We start from the raw sequence: 19802 nt of genomic DNA on the forward strand, positions 1-19802 counted from the left end.
GAACCATTGCGCCTGGGGGAGGAGCAACAGGCAGCGGCGTCAACGGGGCGCTCCTCCCCTTCCGGGGCGGCCGGTGTGACCCCGGCTCGGCGGGTTCGCCTGCCTCCGCGTAGGTCTCCGCTCGGGATCCCCGTTCGGGATCCCCGTTCGGGATCCCCGTTCAGCCACCGTCTCCTCCCGCCTGTCTCCCTCCCTCTGCCCGCTAGTCCGCTCCGGGGAGGGAGCGGCCGGCGCAGAGCGGAAGGTGCCCGCTGGGTGGTGTCCGTTCACCCCCGACCCGTGTCCATGGCAACGCCGTCGCGGCGCGGCGTGGGGATTCGGAGTCTGCCCGCGGGAGCAGCACCGGCTACGTAGGACCCCGCTCTCTCAGCGCTTCCACGCAGCCCCTGCGGCGGGCCTGGTGGGTCTCCTCAGCGGCAGGGGCCGGGGGGGAGCGGGGCGGCGTTGGGGGCGGCCTGTACTCCGGGGGAAAACGATCTCTGAGCAGCGGGAGGCGTGGGCACTGCCTTGTCCCGTCTTCCAGTCCTGTCGTCCAGGAGATGCTTGTGTTAGAGCAGGGATGTCAAACTCATTTTCACCAGAGGCCACATCAGTCTCGTGGTTGCCTTCGAAGGGCCGAATGTAATTTTAGGACTGTGTTAATATAACTACTCCTGCATTTATACAGCCTTAAAATTACATTCGGCCCTTCGAAGGCAACGGCGAGGCTGATGTGGCCCCCAGGGAAGATGAGTTTTACACCGCTGCGTTAGAGTATCACAGTCTGGCTGCTGAGTTTCACCCATAACTAAGGACTGTGGGTACCAGCTAGTGACCTTTAGGTAAAGATAACAGTTAAATCCTAATTAGAAAAATGAGGAAATCAGTAAATCCTAATTAGAGATTTTTTTTTTTGAGACAGAACAGCATTCTGGTGTTTTTTTTATTTCTCTATAAGTATATATATGTATTTTTTACTTCTTAGTGAGAAACGGACTCTGATGGCTTCCACACCTGCATTGCAGCCTTCTCCTAAAAAGACAGTGGCCTCTCGTGTGCCTTTTGCAGATCTGTGTTCTACTCTGGAGCGAATACAGAAGTGTAAATCTCGTCCGGATAAAACCAAGTACTTCAAGGATTTCCTGGATTCCTGGAGAAAGTTCCATGATGCTCTTCATCAAAAAGAGAAAGACGTCACAGATTCTTTTTATCCAGCAATGCGACTTATTCTTCCACAGCTGGAAAGAGAAAGGATGGCATATGGAATTAAAGAAACGATGCTTGCGAAGTTGTATATTGAACTGCTTAATTTACCAAGAGATGGAAAAGATGCTGCAAAGCTTTTAAATTACAGGACACCTGCTGGCTCACGTGGAGATGCTGGAGATTTTGCAATGATCGCATACTTTGTGTTAAAACCTAGGAGCCCAAAACAAGGCAGACTGACAATAGAACAAGTCAATGAACACTTAGATGCAATAGCTAATAACAATGCTGCTAAAAACAAGGGTCTGTTAAAGAAAAGTCTTCTTCAGTTGATTACCCAGAGCACAGCACTGGAACAAAAATGGCTTATCCGGATGATTATAAAGGATCTGAAGCTTGGTATTAGTCAACAAACTATATTTTCAATTTTTCATCCTGATGCTCTTGAATTACACAACGTCACAACTGATTTGGAAAAGGTTTGCAGGCAACTGCATGATCCCTCTGTCTCTCTTAGTGATGTTTCTATCACGTTATTTTCTGCCTTTAAACCAATGCTTGCTGCTATTGCTGATGTCCAGCAAATTGAGAAACAAATGAATAACCAGATATTCTACATAGAAACTAAGCTGGATGGTGAACGTATGCAGCTGCACAAAGATGGAGATGTGTATAAATATTTTTCCCGAAATGGGTTTGACTATACTCAGCAGTTCGGCGCTTCCCCCCTTGATGGTTCGTTAACACCATTTATTCATAATGTGTTTAAGAGCAATATACAAAACTGCATTCTTGATGGTGAAATGATGGCTTACAATCCTGAGACGCAAACCTTTATGCAAAAAGGAAACAGATTTGACATAAAAAGAATGGTGGAGGACTCTGATCTGCAGACCTGCTTCTGTGTGTTTGATGTATTGATGGTTAACGATCAGAAGTTGGCTCGTGAAATACTGACCAAAAGGTATGAAATCTTAAGTAGCGTATTTACTCCCCTAGCAGGCAGGATACATGTTGTACACAAAAAAAGCGCCAGAACAAGAAAAGAAGTAATTGATGCTTTAAATGAAGCAATAGATAACAGAGAGGAAGGGATTATGGTGAAAGATCCCACGTCCACCTACAAGCCTGACAAACGTGGGGAAGGCTGGTTAAAAATCAAGCCAGAATACGTTAATGGGCTCATGGATGAACTAGACCTTTTAATTGTTGGTGGTTACTGGGGGAAAGGCTCTCGTGGTGGAATGATGTCTCATTTTCTGTGTGCTATTGCAGAGACGCCTCCTCCAAATGAAAAACCTACCATTTTCCACTCTATTTGTCGTGTTGGCTCTGGCTATACTATGAAGGAATTATATGATCTAGGTTTGAAACTGGCTAAACATTGGAAGCCCTACCATAGGAGGGACCCTCCTGGTAATATTTTGTGTGGAACTGAAAAACCTGAAATGTACATTGAACCTTGCAACTCTGTCATAGTTCAGATCAAGGCAGCCGAGATTGTTAACAGTGATATGTACAAAACTGACTGTACTTTGAGATTCCCCCGAATTGAGAAGATAAGAGAGGACAAAGAATGGTATGAGTGCATGACTTCAACCATGTTAGAAGATCTCAGAAGCAAAGCAGAAGGGAAGCTGGCATCTAAACACCTTCATATAGAGGAGTATGATGAGCCACAAGAGAAAAAAAGGAAAACTGTATCAAAGGTGAGGAAGATAATTGGAATAGCTGAGCAGTTCAAAGCTCCTGATCTTTCTAATGTAAACAAGGTTTCAAATATGTTTGAAGATGTTGAGTTTTGTGTTATGACAGGAATGGGAAAATACACAAAGTCTGAACTGGAAAGCAGGATAGCTGAATGTGGTGGCAGCATTGTACAGAACCCAGGGCCAGAGACTTACTGTGTCATTGTAGGAGCTGAGAATGTCAGAGTGAAAAACATTATTGCTTCCAACAAATATGATGTGGTGAGGGCAGAGTGGCTCCTTCAGTGTTTTCAAACCAAAATGCTGGTGCCTTGGCAGCCAGCCTTTATGATTCACATGTCTCCTGACACCAAAGAACATTTTGCTCGTGAGTATGATTGTTACGGAGACAGCTACACGGCAGACACAGATGTTGCACAACTCAAGGAAGTGTTCTCAAGAATGAAAGACAATAAGGTGATGCCTTCTGACATGATCGCAGAGTTAGAAGAACGTTATTCGTGGAACAGCTGTCGGCTCAGTATATTCAGGGGAAACACTATTTATGTGGACTGTTATGCTGTGGTTAATGAGCCCAGAACCAAAATCCATGGAACGACACTGTCAATTAGAGCTTTGGAGCTCCGTTTTTATGGTGCAATAGTAGTCTCTCATCTTGAAGAGGGCATCTCCCATGTTGTTGTAGGAGGTGATCATTCCCGGGTAAAAGAGATGAAATCACTCAGAAGAACATTTGCGATAAAATTTAAAATTGTATCTGAGCTGTGGGTAACTGAGTCAGTGGAGGAAGGAGTCCTAAAGAATGAAAATCAGTACTTAATCTAAAATAGTTTTTAAGCTTGGAGTGAAAACATTCTTGTTGGCATGACTGAACTTTGATATTATGAGGTTGCCTTAAGTTGTGTGTGTTCATGCCTGTTTAAAGCTGACTCTGGCTAAAGAGAAACAATCTATTGTTAAAATTAGAGGAAGGCTTTTAGTTACACTGTTGTGGAAGGAAGAAGATGCTAAGCAATTTGGAGGAGAAAAAAACACCACCAGATAAGTAATGAAAGCCTTTTACTTCACAAACAGGTCTCAGGAGAGATCTAATATTTTATGTAAGAGAATTTCTAGCTATTAATGGTGCTTGCCTCTGTTGTTCAAAAGAGAAACAATAATTTACTATTTTATGGAGATTCTACTATTTAACATATTATTTATTACTTTATAATGACATTCATGTTTTTGTAGAATTTTGTGTATATTCTGTATGCTACAGAATTCATGAATTTATACAATTTAGCTATACTATTTTAATTTGTTTACCTTGCTTTTAGCAGTAGCACTTTGGTTTTAGGGTATTGCATTGATACCATGTTTCTTTGTATAAATAACCATTGTAAAGGAGAACCTAAACTTCTGATTGAGGTGCTAATGAATTAATAATGACCTATATATCTGTAAAATACAAATCAATTACTTAAAAACTGTAATGACCTCCTGTGCTCATTGCAGTTAATCCATGAAGTGCGACAGAGCTGGGCTTTTACACTTAACTATCAGTTTTATCTCAAAAAATGTTTCATAAGCTATTTCAGTGATGTAATATTTATTTCCACATATCCAGTTCAATGGATATTTTTTTCAATTACTAAATAAAATCTATTTGTAAAGTCTGCCTGGTATCTTTTTTTTTTTATTTATTTTTTTGGTGAGAAGTAACTTTTAGATGATTTATGCATTAACTTTGAGGAGACAAAGGTTCAAGCCTCTGTTCCTGTTATGTCAATACTGGTATCAAACAGAACCAGGTTTTGGCTGACTTATTTCTTCAGTGCTCTCAGTGGTCATGCTCATATAAAAAATTACTGTAGAAAGAATTAGGAAATGTTATACGAAAGGCTAACTGTTGGAAGCTTATTGTTATAGTTGGTGTAAGCATTAGGAACTCCTTTATTATTTGACATGTACTATATAGGTAAAATGTAATAACCACTTTTCTTAAGCCGCCATATAAATAGTTAAAAGGCACAATTTTTTTTTATACATAAAATAGTATATACTGAAAGACAGTACATTGTTTTCCTTCTAATAATTCAAAAATTAAATTGGTTTATGTGATGTCATAAATTCAAATTTATAAATTGAAAATGAAGAGTGTTTGTCTTTCTACTTGTGCAGATTTCTCTTAAATGGATTTTAATCAAATACATGTTTTAGGTGATCCTGGTTAGGAAAGTTAAAAGCGAAAACAAAAAGGCAAATATGCATTACAGCTGACTCTTGAGACATTGTCAAATATCTTACTTTGAGATCTAAATGTTATTTAAACAGATGTATTTAAGAAGCATTAATTCCACATTGGTTTTTTGTCCTCTCAAAGCTATGCAATGCTGAGGAAACTAGAACTAGTAACTTATCAGCAAAATTGTTATTCTTTTTACTGACTCCTCAGTACGTAGTGCACTGAAGGTTTATTTTTACATTTATTTAAACTGAAGGTTTATTTTATCACAGAAAGACCCCTCATGGACTTGGTATGCTGTTTTAGCTTGTTTTATTTTGTATTTTGCCTCAGTTCTAGTTAGAACTAGTAATTAATTGTTAATCATGCATATTTGTATGGGACATGATAATTAGCATACTGGATAATGTCAAGTAACTAAGCTGGCGTGTATTTTTTTGTTTTGGTTGCTGTTTGAAAATTTACATTTACTTTAAAATGCTGAATAAGAAATGCCATACAGCATGTGTCAGTGTAAAAAAGGAATCTTTAGTTACTATTACACTGTAAAAATAACAGGCATTCAGGTCAGGGGTTTATTTTGGAATGTTTCTTTGCATGGCAGCTGCATGGATCTGTGGATGAAATTGCTCTTATTGGACTATGTATCTAGAATATAACAAACACCATCACTCTGAATGTCCCCTGCTTCCTTTTTCTTCCCTCGGCTTTATATGCTGAGAATGACATCATATGGTGTGGAATATCCCTTTGGTCAGCTGGGGTCAGCTGTCCTGGCTTTGTTCCCTCTCAAATTCTTGTGTACCCACAGCCTACTCACTGGTGGGGTGGTGTGAGGAGCAGAAAAGGCCTTGATTCTGTGTGAGCACTGCTCAGTAGTAACTAAAACATCCTTGTGTTATCAACACTGTTTCATCACAAATCCAGAACATAGGCTCATACCAGCTACTATGAACAAAATTAACTCTATCGCAGCAAAACCAGCACAGGAGGTATACAGAAAATTTCATGCATGATGTCTAAGGGTGAATATAAGACAAGTAAGAGCTGATGTGTACCAAAAAAAAGTCTTTTATCTATTTTGTTTTGTCTAATAAAAAAATGTTCTGACATATAAAACTAGCCTTACTATTAAGTAATCATAGTCCATTAAAAACAGTGTTCAAGACGGAGGAAAAACTGGAGTCAAAATGCTGAAATATTAGCCTGATATTTAAGTTCCAGAAAACCCCCTCTGATAACAAAACATCAGTCTATTGTGTTTTTTACTGCAATGAATACTCTAATTTTCTTGATTACATTTAGATTTTGAAAATAGGTGAAGGTTTCTTAGCTTATTTACATGTTGTGTAAAGCTGATTTTTTTTTTTTTTTTTAATAGACACTTGTCTTAAGAGCAAGCCTTCCAGTTTGCTTAGTAATATTAAGTTTTTAGTTTGTTTTAAGTTTATTTTATGATGATGTTCCTGAAGAAGTGGAGAAAGAAAGGAGAGAAAAAGAGCCTGCAGACCTTGCAGTCTGGGGGAAATAGAGAAAAGTTTGGTCTTCTTTACATTCACTGTCTTTTAACTGGCACTTTTCAAAAATGCTGCCAGAGATGGAGAAAGCAGAGAGCAACTTTCAGGACTTGGTGTAGCAGAACATCTCGTATGTACCCATCCTGTCTGCAGGTGTATGATGGGGATTGATGCTCTGATTTCTTGGCCAGTTACAAAGGCCATTCTGCACAGGCAATAAACTGTGTGATGCCTGGGAAAATGTTCCACGGTTCACTATGTTTGTTGAAGAGTTTAATAAAATAGGCTCATGTCAAGCTTTTTTTCTGCTTTCGAAGGCATAAACTCACACTTGTGTAATGCAATTGGGGAATCAAAAGCCTGTGGGCAGCTTGCACACAGTATCACATGTATCTTGCCAGGGAGCAATATTTTTTTATTCAAATGATTTCCCTGACTTGTCAGTGGGAACAGAGTGCGTATTGATCATACAGAGCTGGTTGTCGAGGTTTTGATTGCGGGCTGACAACAAAACCATGGCAGAGGTATTGTTAATCTCTCCCCTACCCTTCCCCCTTTTGCCCCTCCCTCTCCCCCCTTTCCACTCAGGACCGGCGATCAGGAGGGAAAGAAGGACAGAGAAAAGAGAGTTGGAAAAATTAAAAATGTTTTACTAATGTTGCTAATAAGAATAGAGAAAAGAACACAAAATATACAAAACCAATCTTGAAAGTCTCAGCAACTGCAGAGCCGGCACCCAAAGTCCTGGATTGGACTCTGCAGCCAACCGGAGCTGGATTCACTCTCTCACTAGGCCTCAGTTTGCAGGGATGACTAGCAAGGTCCTCTCCTAATGTTGGCCATAAGGAAAAAGGAACGAGATCCTCCTGATCTCGCACTTTTATATGAAGTATTCACGTGAATGAGATGTTATACTCTGTTGGTCAGTTTCTTGGTCACCTGTTTCTTGTTGCCCTCTCAGGAGAGGTGCATCCATGCTTATCAATAACTTCACATTCCATTACTATGTTTACCAAAACATGTATCTGGTTTTCCAGGAAAATGCAGCTAATATGAAGGCTTTAGCTGACAGGCAAATTCACTAAAAGAGAAACTTGTTTTTAACAAAACCAGGACACTGGTGAAGTCTCAGATGTGCTCATACATTAGAATATACACGTCAGTTTCACATCTAATGATGTAAAATGAAAGTGTATAATTTGCTAATACTGTAGACATTTATGCCAGGTGTGAAGTAAGTGCCAAGTGCTGTCATTGTTTTTTAATATGCAGATGGATGAAAATTTGTCATTACATGAAAATATATGAAGCCAAAACCATAAGTAGTTGACATTCAGAAGGCACTGGAATATGCTATTTGCAAGGGCTGTTTATTCCTAGGATAACTTACCGAATTCTTCTAATTCCACTTGGAATGTACCCATCTTAAGCAAACCACTAGTATGTGAATAAGCTGAAACCTAAACATAGAAGAAAGATTCTACACTGGGGAGGAGAAGGGTAGGGTTGCTTTCTAGAAAGTGAGTAGTTTGTGCACCAATGGGAGAGACAGAAAAACGTGATGAGTTGTTAGGCATTTGCACGTCAGCACAACCTGAATCAGCCCTCTTGCTTTCTTTCACATGGCCTCTGCTTTTGCCTGTACATTGAAAATAATTAATTGACAGTCTTGCTATTTTAAGGTGCCTAAAAAGATCTTATTCTTGACTGTGCATATAGGATTTAAACTACTGAGTCTTGCAAAATAGCGTACTATTAACTGTTTAGTTATACTTTGAAGACCTGAAGGCTAATAACACTGAAGGTAACTGTGCATATACAATAGATTGCAACCTCCTGGCTCTGTGCTGAAGATGTATTATCGTAGCAATTTCACATTTAAAATATTGTGAATAGTAACACTGAGGAAAGTCAATTGCCTGGATGAATAAAAGCTTCCCCCTCTTTCCCTACAACTTAACTGTGGTATCATGGTAGCTTTGGGTCTCTTTATGCAGCTCTATTGTGAGTGTAGTGAATATCAGAATCAAATTCTTACATTTCTCTCCTGCTTTTAGGAAGATAAATCAATGGAGAAAGAAAAGGCAGGAAGCTGCAGTGAGTCAACACAAAACACTATCTACTTATACACTGGTCTTTATACAAACTGCATGAAATGATCACTAACTGTTTAAATGAATGTTTTAATTAGACAGGAGACTAGAAATAGTGTTTTGCATAAAATATGATGAAAAATCATTATTATTTAAACAGTTACTGAAAACCATCCCCTCATAGTTAATCAACTTATATTTTCTTTGGTTTTTGAAGAATGAGGGTAATTCACATATTTAGCCTGTCTAGCTAAATTATATCATCAATTTATTTTTTTATTTGGCATACACCAACAACGATAACTTCCAAACTATTTCAACCACAAATGGGAATCTAGTGTACAAGAACTTCATAGATGGGAAGGAGCTCTCAAAACCCTCAGTACACCCACCTCCTCCTGGGTTATGACTGCCTGTGGTCAGGGCCACCTCTTTGGTGGTGTAGCTGTGTTACCTTGCTCAGATAGTTATTAAAATTGCTGTGTGCAAAAGAAGTTGCGACAAGCCTTGCTAGGGCCCTCCTTCCATCAACTTGGAAGCTGCATTTAAGTTCAGGCCCTGGTCTTAGTCCTCACCACAACTATCTTGCAGCTGTGCTTGGCTGTGTACCTCCCTGGTCCCAGTCCTCACCCGCTGACTTGACGTTGGACCTGCTTCATCACTATGGGCTTACCTAGCCATCACTAGCTGACCAAGCTTACCATCACCAGGTCTGCTTTGCTCATCCTCTTGGATGGGACTTGTATGGTGCAGCTGTGCCATTTGTTGGTGAGGACACTGTCCCATGCCCACCTTATTGTCCCTTTGGCTTGCACCACGCTTCCCCTTGTGGAGCAGCCTGCTTGCATCTCTTTACACTACAGGGAATTGAATTAAGGAAACCCAGCTTCCTCACTTCTCTCCTTTATGGAAATCTTCACCGCTCACAGAACCTTCTTTCCTTGTCCCCCTGATAGTCACCTCATGTTTAGCTTGGATGTGATTTTCTTTCCAGGACCGAATTAAAAAATTGTGGGAGTCTTATAAATTTTTACCATAGTACATTTGTTTGGTGAAACACTTAAAGACTGTGTAGGCCCGGTTGCTCAATTTCCAGTTACTCTTCCCTGAAATAGTACATCTGTATGTTTTGAGAGAGTCTGCACAAAGCAGAAGGCCCATTTATTCAGATGAAAAGAAATCAGTCAAAATCTGTGTCAGCTATGGTAAATGACAGGTAAGGTGTATTATTCTGCTTATGGTGCCCTGATTTAATGATCTGTTGACAGATTTTATAAAGCTCATTAGTTTGCAAGTGAGGCTGATGCACTGTTTTTTATAACATTCAGTTTTAGTCTGTCTGGTTAAAAAAAACCCAGAAGTCATTCAGTCTTTCCAATCTATATGAAATTTCAGTTTGAATTATTTCAAAAGAAGGTCTTGAAGTTGTAAATAATAAAATTTCTTTTAAAGGAGAAAAAAAATGTTTGTTTGAAAGTGACTACCAAAATGCCTTTTGACGTAGTCAGTTCAACCAAGCATACAGCATCTCCAGCTGATAACAGCTGTTGTACCACAACAGATAATTTCAAGTTCAAATTGCAAGCACTAATGTTCTTCATTTTTTCTTAAAAGAATGTAAAGAGACGTAGAATACCTAAGCATGTGATTGTATCTGAAAACTGATATAATGAGTATTTCAACACATTTGTTTGTCACTATGTTAGTAACAAAACACATTTAAATTAATTCTTCTGTTAATACTGCAGATAGAGGCACTGTGTAAAACTATGAAACCAGAGTTCAGTTTTCTCCTGTGTCGTGTGTCATACATGAAGTAAAATGCAATTTTCAGGACTTTCAAATCTCAAGAAGTTACCAGAAATGAGAGACCAAGGGAAAAAGAAGGGTTGTTACACACAACATGAATTCATATGGTGTGAGGGGTTATATATTCCACACTCTTGTCCTCAGTCTTTCCCAGAATAGAACCAATTTACACTGTCTGGTTCTGTGTAGAATTGTACTAGTCAGTTAGAAAAGGTTAAGTACGATATTACTATCACTTTACTGAAGTTTAAATTAGCCTTTTTGGATGGATTCAGATACAAGGGATTTTATTTCATAGAACTATTCTGATTTAAATGTTTTTTAATTTGTGTAGCATTATGGGGTTTGTTGTAGTATAAGACTAGCTTATAGGACAAGGGGAAGGCACTAGATGTCTTTCTCAGCTTTAGGAAGGCTTTTGAAACTCTCATATGTAATATTCTCATACACAGCTGATGAAGTAAGGGCTAGATAAATGGACAGGGAGGTGGACTGAAAACTGGTTTAATTGCCAGGCTTGAAGAGTTGTCATCAGCAGGCCAGGTACAGGACAAGACACAATGAGCACAGAATGAAAAAGGGGGAATTTTGTTTAAAACTAGGAAAACACTTCCTTACTGTGAGGGTGACAAACACAGGAACACGTTGCCCGGGAAGGTTGTAGAGTCTCCATCCTTGGAGATATTCAAAACCCAACTGGATACAGTCCCGAGCAAGATGTTCTACCTGACCCTTTGAGAGCAGAGGAGTTGGACTACATGATCTCCAGAGGTGCCATCCAGCCTCAATTGTTGTGTGATTCTCTGAGTCAGGTCTGAACTGAACTTCTCAGTCTAATTTCTGGTATCTCATGAATCGGCAAACTGTCAAATGGTGGCATGTTATACATTGCAAACTTAATGCTTTTTTTTTTTTTTTTTTACGTTTGCAGTATGAGAGGTATTAGTATAGCTAACACTTCTATCAGTGTGATAGTAACAGCTACCCATTAAGCTGAAGGAAAACCATAGAATTTATTTAATCCTGTACTGTAAAACTGGTAATAAACTAATGAGTCCATACGCAAAACAACAACCTGAAGAACCCGAACAACCCAAAGAACCCAAACAACCTGCCCCCAAACAAAAAAAACAAAACACCAAAGCATACACCAAATCAAATTATATTGAACATGAACACCAAGGTTGTTCAAAGTCTCATGATTAGTGGAAAGAACTCTCTAAGCACTGTGTGTAAATGTTTAAATAGTAGCCATATCTGAGAGAAAAGAAGGGCTTTCTTTCAATTTGAGGTGATACATAGTTGTATGAGTTTTGGAGGTGAAAACAGGTTCCAGTAACCGCTTTCATCTGATTGCCCAGCCTCAATGCAGAGGTGCTTAAGTTACAGCTTCTTTCTTGCGATAGTAGACTTTACAAACATAAACACTACTCCAAATCATAGTTTGAGTCCCTGTGGGCAAGCAGGGATTGAAGGAAGACACAGGATTTCTCCATACTCTTGCACATGGCAGCTTCCTCCTGCAACTGATACCCCACAGCCCACCTTCCCTTAGCAGGCTTTGCCACACCAGCAACCAGAGGCAACGTGTTTGTTCAAATCTGTATTTTCAACCTTTGTGTCTTACACCTGCAGTTAATGAGCTAACCGTCTGATCAACAGCAGGTGGATAAATGGGTCATGTGTGCCTATTTGTGGATAGATAGGTGCATTAAAGTAAAAGGCAGCAATAAACATGTAACATAACTGGTCTCATTTAAGGTTTTGTGGTTGCTCTTTCTTGTGTTCTTCTGCCTACACACTGAACAGGAGGAGTGGTTTTCAGTTAGAGCTCTTTAATATGTAACATCAGCTGCCAGCTAAGTGTGCTCTGCCCTCAGAGTGCCCCAGTGTGACTGGAACATAGAGAAACTGCTCTTTCAAACCTGAATGCCAGATGGAAAGTTACCAAGCAGCAAGTTACCAAACAAGGGATGAAGACCTGGTGAGAACAAAGGCTAGGGGATATTTATAGGACCAGGTCTGCTTGTAGTTGTTGTATCCTCTAGGTTACATCTGCTCTAGTAATTAAAAGTGCCAGGAACTGTCCTCTGGTCCTGGTGACCCTACTATTTCTCATTCATACAGTAAACATTCTCATCTCTCAGCTCAGGCTGATCATGTAAAAGCTGCACCCTTAGCCCTGGCCAGGCCATTCTAGCTGGTGCTTCATCACTATTTTGGAAAATGCTGTTTGGTGCAGGCCAAACAGGCAGCATTAGCATGGTAGTGGCAGGTCTGTGCTATGGCTCTGTCTATCCAGGATGAAGAATTGAGCCTGGGCTCTGTGAGTGACATGGAGCGGAGCCCTAGGACCATGGAAAATCCATGCTAAGCCCTGGGTTATGCTCACGAGCAGAGAGGAAACATGGGGAGGTAGCAGGGTTTCACGGGCCCTCAGCATGGGCAGAGCCCTATTATGGGAATTTAGGCTCATAGGAAGAGTTGTAAGTGTTCATTCTTGTCTGTGCAATTATAGGTAACATCAGAACAGAATGAGTGCCCAGGGCCAGTAAACCTTCACCCACAGCTGTCTGCCCTTTGACTGAATTCCAGGATTCCCATAGGGAATTTTAATATTAATTTATTATCTCACAAAGATTTTAGCAATCAACGCACAAATCACAAATTATCTTTTACAATTATATTAAAAGCTAACAAGAATTAAAATAATGATTAAAATCATTTAGCAACATTTGTAAAATAGCAGTTCCCCAAAGATCAGCACAAGCAATGAAGCACTGGCAGGAACCAAATAGGCATGTGGCCAGCACAGATAACTTGGCTCATCAGTATTCAAGCAGAAACAGTCTTTGCATTGCTAGTCAGCCTAGCCTGGTTTTGTTTGCTTGTTTGTGGTTTGGGGTTGTCTTTTTTTTTCTTTTTTTTCTTCCCCTCCACCCCCCCTCTCTTTTATCCTCTACTTATGTTTTTTAGGTGGGGTTGTACCCTGTAGAATCCTATTCTAGGTCTGGTTTTAAATGCTGTTGAAAAGGGAGACAGGCTGTTTCTATTAACAGATATTTGTCAGGATGACTTGAAAGCTACCTAAATGCAAAAAAGGAGTTCGCTCACTGGCATTAAGCAATATGTGCTGAAAATGATGGGAAAGAATTTCTGTGTACAAGGATAACAGAGTAGATTGCCTGTGTTATATCCATGAATGTACTGTGAGCAGCTTCAAGAGCATCTCAAGGAAGAAATAATTTCTACCAATATATCCTTATAGCTTAAATGTTGACCTGTCAATATTACATGTATCTAGCTCCAAATGGTGATCAGGCTGCTTAGCAGAACTGCTTTAAGTTAACTCGGCAGCCTCTGGAAAGCTGCACGGAAAAAACAGGTCCACCTGTTTCCTGTTACTTGTACAGAAAATTTAAGCGCTTCCATGGTACCTTGCAGTTTGCTGCAGCTGTAAACTTAGCATTCTATGAATATTTTCTAAGATCAAATGGGTCCTCTTCCCAGGACTGCTTCCTAGTAAAATGGTCAACATATACCCCAGGAATCCAGAAGTAGAAACCCTGTTTTATCTGTCCCAAAAAAGTTGATCAAAGTGTAATCTGATTCCCTTTGGCTTTTTGCATCTCTTTTCCCGTGACTTTTATAATCCTGCATGGATCCACGCTTTGGGAGAACAGTTAATAGAGCTTTAACCCTTCTATTATTTAATCCACTTTGTTTACAGTCTGTTACCTGAGTGTCCCATGGGAACAAGAGGGCCATTCTAGTGTTGTGTTGTATTGAGCCCTTCTTACAGCTGGGCCTTCTTGCCCTTTACGCCAGATCATTCCTTGGTCACAGATTAGCACTACTGAGCAGTTAAAATTAGAATTTCTCTTTCAACAGCCATATTTCAAAGGCTGGACGATGCAATGCATAGTACAGATCATTTAACACCTTTTGTCTTAGAAACTATACTTCAAAAGTCTCTCCCTCTTCGAGATCTGCAACTGATTGCTTTTGGCCTCTTTTGTTTTTGATGCCACCCACAGAAACTCAGCATGACTAAGTTAATACCTGTTGATACCAATTGATATAACTTTTTTGATCACTTTGGACACCTTGAGCTGCTCGCAAAGATACTACGACAGCACAATATATACAGCTTTAAGCTATATAGCAATTATTCATTGTTTGGCACATAAAAAAGCTACATAATAAAGAATTAGGCTACACATTAGTATGCCCTTTCTTTACATGCAGCCGCCTTCAGAAAAACACACTTACTTAGAAGAACCTAGCTGAAAGGGAAAATCACTAAAAGAGAATTGGTCTTGTTTTAACCAAAACCAGGACGCCTCTTCACATATGACACTTGGAGACTCCTTACTAGCTAGGCAGGAGTCAGTAATGAGGTTTTGCCAGGATGATGCTGAGTCAGGTAAAGTCACAAAGCTTGGTCGCTGCTGCTCCCTGGTCTCAGCTCTTCCTGAGTTGTTCACTTCCACCTCCCTGTTCTTCCTTTAGAGTTTTGTTTTCTTTTCCATGTTGGTGGTTTTCCGTATGAATCCTTGAGCTAACTAATAGTACCAGTTCCCATATTCCTACCTCCACTGTTGATGTTATCTTTCTTATCTCACACAGCTCCACTTTAAAGATGTCACATTCCTTTCTCATAACTTAGCAATTTCCTCAGAAGTCTGAGCCAGGTTTCCATACCAGAGCTAAGCCTTGGATTTTTTAATCACAGCAGAAATCCTACAAGGAGGGAGAAAAAGTTGAAAGAAGGAGATAAAAAAGGGCTACATTCATAAAACATGTATATATTTAACAGAATATGAAAAGCAACCACTTTTTTGGAATAAATTCAGAAAAAAGCTGCATGCATTAAGTGCTGTGTGTTGTAAAATCAGCTTTCCAGCAACTGGTTTCTTTCTTCCCTCAATAGGAGATTTTTATGTTAACCATAAAGTGAGAAATCAGAGTCAAATTGAAGGAAGCTGCAACTTTTTAAGAGTTGGACCTCTTCACACAGAAAGAAGATCATTTTCTTGTTGCCTCTGCATCCCTTAATATTTTAAATCAAGTTGCCTGAAAAGAAAGAGCGTTGAGCAACGGAAGTGTGAATGTCTGTGTCCATGTCTATTTGTATCTAATAACTTCTGAACTAAGCAGCTAGTTCTAACCAGATTTCACAAAGGAGTACTGATATCCCTCTCTCTGCCCACTATTCTGCGTAAGGTACAATACTGTAGGTGCTTGAGTAGAAGAAAGAGAGAGCATTAATGGTCTCTATGAGGAAAAGGCTCTGTGAATCCATCCTGGAAAGAAGAAATTATAAAAACATTTCAGGTGCTGAAAGAATTCCCTCCAGTTTTCTCATCTTGTCATAAAGTCAGTCAACCCATGGCACAGCAATATGGAAACAAATCTCTTTGTTTGTGACACTACGTCCCCTGCTCCAGCCTGCTGCTTTGTGCTCATGTGAAGAGGGAACTACGTATGCCCAGCCACAGGAAGGTCTCATACTTCATTAGGCATCAATGTATCTAATCAGTAAGCCATAAAACTCTTTGAAACCACTCTCATCTGGTTCTGTTGCTTAGAGAAGTACATGTGCTCAGCATTGCTGCCGTGCAATGCTCTGGCTGCATGATGTATCCTGATGTGTGCCACTCTTGCAAATGCGATCATTTTTATTTGCTGTGTTTATGCAGACTCTAAGAACCTATCAGACTCCAGCTATGGTACTGTCTGCTGTAACTTGTTGCTGTTTGTCATTTTATTTAGTAAGAAAGATACTGAAAATGCAAGGCTATCACATCCTTTTTATGAATATTCAGTGAATCCAAACCCTGTGGAAATAAAAGATTATACATATCAGAAAGCAATTTCTACGTGGACAGAAAGAGCCAAAGCTGAGGAAAACAGATTGATAGATCAAAAACTGTGCCACAGATTGTTCCTTTTGGTTATATAAACCAAATAATTTCCAGGACCACAGCATACAAAGATCATTAGCATTTCCATCAAAATCACGTGATTCAATTGCGGTTTGGCTTAGGTGGCATTCCAGTGCTTTACCGGAGTTACTGGGCATTGTGCAGGATGGAGGGGTGCTGCACTGTTGGTGATGCAGTTTCAGAGTATTCATTTTTCTCAGGACAATACAGTTTCTTCCTTAGAAGCTTTAGCTCTTGGGTTCAGCTCAAATCTTTGACACTGCTGTGCTTTTCCTGAAACAGTCACAACAATATGCCACTGAGGAGCATTTTTTTAGAAAAATTGTTCATTGGGATCCAAAATTAAGATAAGAACAGGTATAATAATATCAGTCCTCCTTTACCATGTTTCTGCATGATCTGGTAATGTCACAGTGCTGTGCTGAAGAAGTATATCTGTTTTCTCTGTGGTTCACAGCATAATGTTATGTACATTAATAATGGCATCTTTCATTTAAGGAGAAGTTAAAAGAGCTATAGGTCATAGATTTAAGAATTTTAAAAGTAAAAATAAAAATGTGTATTTCTATGGATAAATGGGGAGTTCTAAAAACTCTTCTTCCAACTAAAAAATGCCACCTTTACTCTGCAAAACTTAGTATTGTGATTCAAAGGATAAACTAAAATTAATGGATGGTATTGGAAGCAGATGTAGTAGCTAATATAAAAATAAATTGTCCTAGGAAAAGCAAACTCAAGAAGGAAAGAAACATCCTTGTGCTGTGAATGATTTAGACATTAATGAGTCCATGTTCATCAACAGTGATGATTGTTAGCACTTAAAACAGCATAAAACATCAATGTCTCCTTTTAAAGATACTCATAAAGCAGGCAAATTCTACAGCAATCAGAGCTGAATGAAAGTACTTAAAAATGAATAACAATCGAATCAAGCAATGACTTTGGGTTTTTTTTGGTTTTGTTTTTTTTTTGGCTGGCTGTTCTTGTGCTCTGTAACCCAATATCACTGTCTGCAGCCGGCTCTTAATGCAGACAAAAGATTCCTTATGAATACTGAGTTGACATTTAAAGTCTTCTGATAAATCAACTTAGGGGATACATTTGTACATGAAAATTCAGCTGACATATAACTGCACAAAGTCTGCCAGAGCAACGTAACTTTAACTTTCTGAGCACAAAAAATAAAGCAAAGCTACTACTCTTGAAGTTTTTGAAATTATAAAGATTACCTAGGATCTATAAGGATTAAATGGATGAAACATTGATCCTCAGTTCTTGAGTCATCAGTCAGCATTCCCAAGTGCAGTAGTGAACAAGACTAGGGTATGAACTACAGCACTACAAGAGTGAAACATTTAATAAGAAAATCCATGTTTGAAAGGCACCCATCAGCCTGTACAGGCTGGCCTTTAACTCCTAATTTGTAGTAGCTCTAATGATGTGGGAATTTGTGCTTTATATTAGTCAGGTTTTCTTCAGCATATAAGCACATTGTTATCCTCATTTTGTTAAAGTTACAACATAGGGTTTAGCTATTACAAGCTCACTTCAGGCAGAGTTTGGTGGCTTCTAATTAGCACTGCAATCCTGTAAGACCTGCTTAATTGCTGCCAAAAGCTACTAAAGCTTTGTGCGTTCCTTGTCACGCTATCTTAAAAAGCTTTTTGTCTTCTGCTGCTGAATATGGAGAGCAGCATTTCAGTTTTCACAGCACTGGGCATTGTTGGTGACAAAGGCTGATAATAATCCAGAGTTACTCCATCCATCTCTCCACAAGGACTCAAAACAGTTAGTACTTCACAACAAGCCTACTAGTGTGGGTCCAGCCTGACGTGAAATGAAATTCACTGTTTCTTTAAAATGACGCTGGTTGGTGTTATAATAAAAGTTATCATGCAGGATGTGGTGACCTGTGTTGAACATCCTGTGGTTGAGAGGCTACAGGCTCCCTTGTGCTGGTTTTCCAGGGGAAACCCAGGTGGGTGGACTGGAGGCCATGGACTACTGTGGGCATTCCTCACCTTGCCTGTGGAAGCTCTGCAGGAGTGCTGTGTTGGTGATTCTACTTCAAGAGCTTTTTAAACATTTTATCCGATAAGAGCTTAACGCAGAGTGAATAAACAGTCCTTCACAAATGGACTTGAGTTTAGAGCTTCTGCATCCCAAAGAATAACAAAGCTAATGGATTAAATTGTCACTGAGAACATATATATATATATATATAGAGAGAGAGAGAGAGAGAGAGAGAGCTTGGTGTATAGATATTAGCTTTGTATATAGGTATATACACACACATATATAAAACAGATTGTACTACAGAAGAGGTACTGACTGTAGATTTAAGCTAATTGGAGATGCCTCTAGATAGCCTAAAGTCCTGTGTCTAAGCCCAGGAGGTAGGTGACCTCTCAGACACACCCACATTCTTGCTTACTAGGTCATGGCTCCTTAGTAGTCAAAACAGAAAAAGCAATAATTTTTCTATATGCATCTATGTATAATTTTGTGTCCTTCTGACTGTATAAATACTAAGAGAAGAATTAGAGATACTAAGAAAAGAATTAGAGATACTCAGAGTTTCCAAGAGATGTTCAGAGGTAAGCCACATCTGACTATTACTAATGTGTACAAAGAACTACAGAATATCTGTGATATAAATCAAGAGTTAAAATTTAAATTGACCTTAATGTCATGCAGTAAATCAAATTACTGTGTTTATAGAAATGACATTTTAATAAAAGGAAAACCAAAAATGCAAAAGAAACATATCTAGATACTCATAATCTCTATGGTTTTGTATATCTGTAAAAGTATTCATTTTAAATTAGAAGGACATTGATTTTTATCAAAATGCTGACTTTTGAGAAGAGCATCACTTATATTCTGATGGTATCATCAGTGCAGAAGCATTGCAGCTGCAGTAATAATTGACCTTTTCTGTTTTCCATGTTTCAGAGAGCCTGAAGATACATTGTTCTTTCATTGCTGAAAATGCATTTGGAGTTTATGCTAAATCAAATCAACACAAGCAAAAACCCCCACGTTGGTTAGTGCATCAAGAGCAAGCAATTTCATTCCTGTGTCATCCTTGTAGCAGATGAAAGATCAGAGGTTATCAAAAAGGCAAAGGAATTCAGTGCTTTATTCTTGTAGCATTTTTGTTGCTCTCATCCTGCCAACTGCTTAAGCGTGTGGTTAATTTTAAACATAAGAGCAGTTCTACAGATTCATGTATTTTAAAATTCATTTTTAAAAGACGTATTTAAGTGTGTGTAGGATTGGATTCAAATTTAAAGTCTAGTTTTTACATCTGA

General features: G+C 39.2%; 1 protein-coding gene across 1 annotated transcript; it reads left to right on the top strand.

Moving 5' to 3' along the window:
* Positions 1–85: 85 nt before the first annotated feature.
* On the top strand, positions 86–4549 carry LIG4 (DNA ligase 4). The gene is made up of 2 exons (XM_082076261.1): positions 86–400; positions 965–4549. The coding sequence occupies exon 2, from the start codon at positions 981–983 to the stop codon at positions 3717–3719; it is 2739 nt and encodes a 912-aa protein (XP_081932387.1). The 5' UTR covers positions 86–400; positions 965–980; the 3' UTR covers positions 3720–4549.
* Positions 4550–19802: the final 15253 nt, after the last annotated feature.

The sequence above is a fragment of the Streptopelia decaocto genome, assembly GCF_964273445.1.
Source record: "Streptopelia decaocto genome assembly, chromosome: 1".
Taxonomy (NCBI): Eukaryota; Metazoa; Chordata; class Aves; order Columbiformes; family Columbidae; genus Streptopelia; species Streptopelia decaocto.

Bases quoted from the DNA above. Each gene is read 5' to 3' on its own strand.
- LIG4 (XM_082076261.1), top strand. From the start codon at position 981: ATGGCTTCCACACCTGCATTGCAGCCTTCTCCTAAAAAGACAGTGGCC.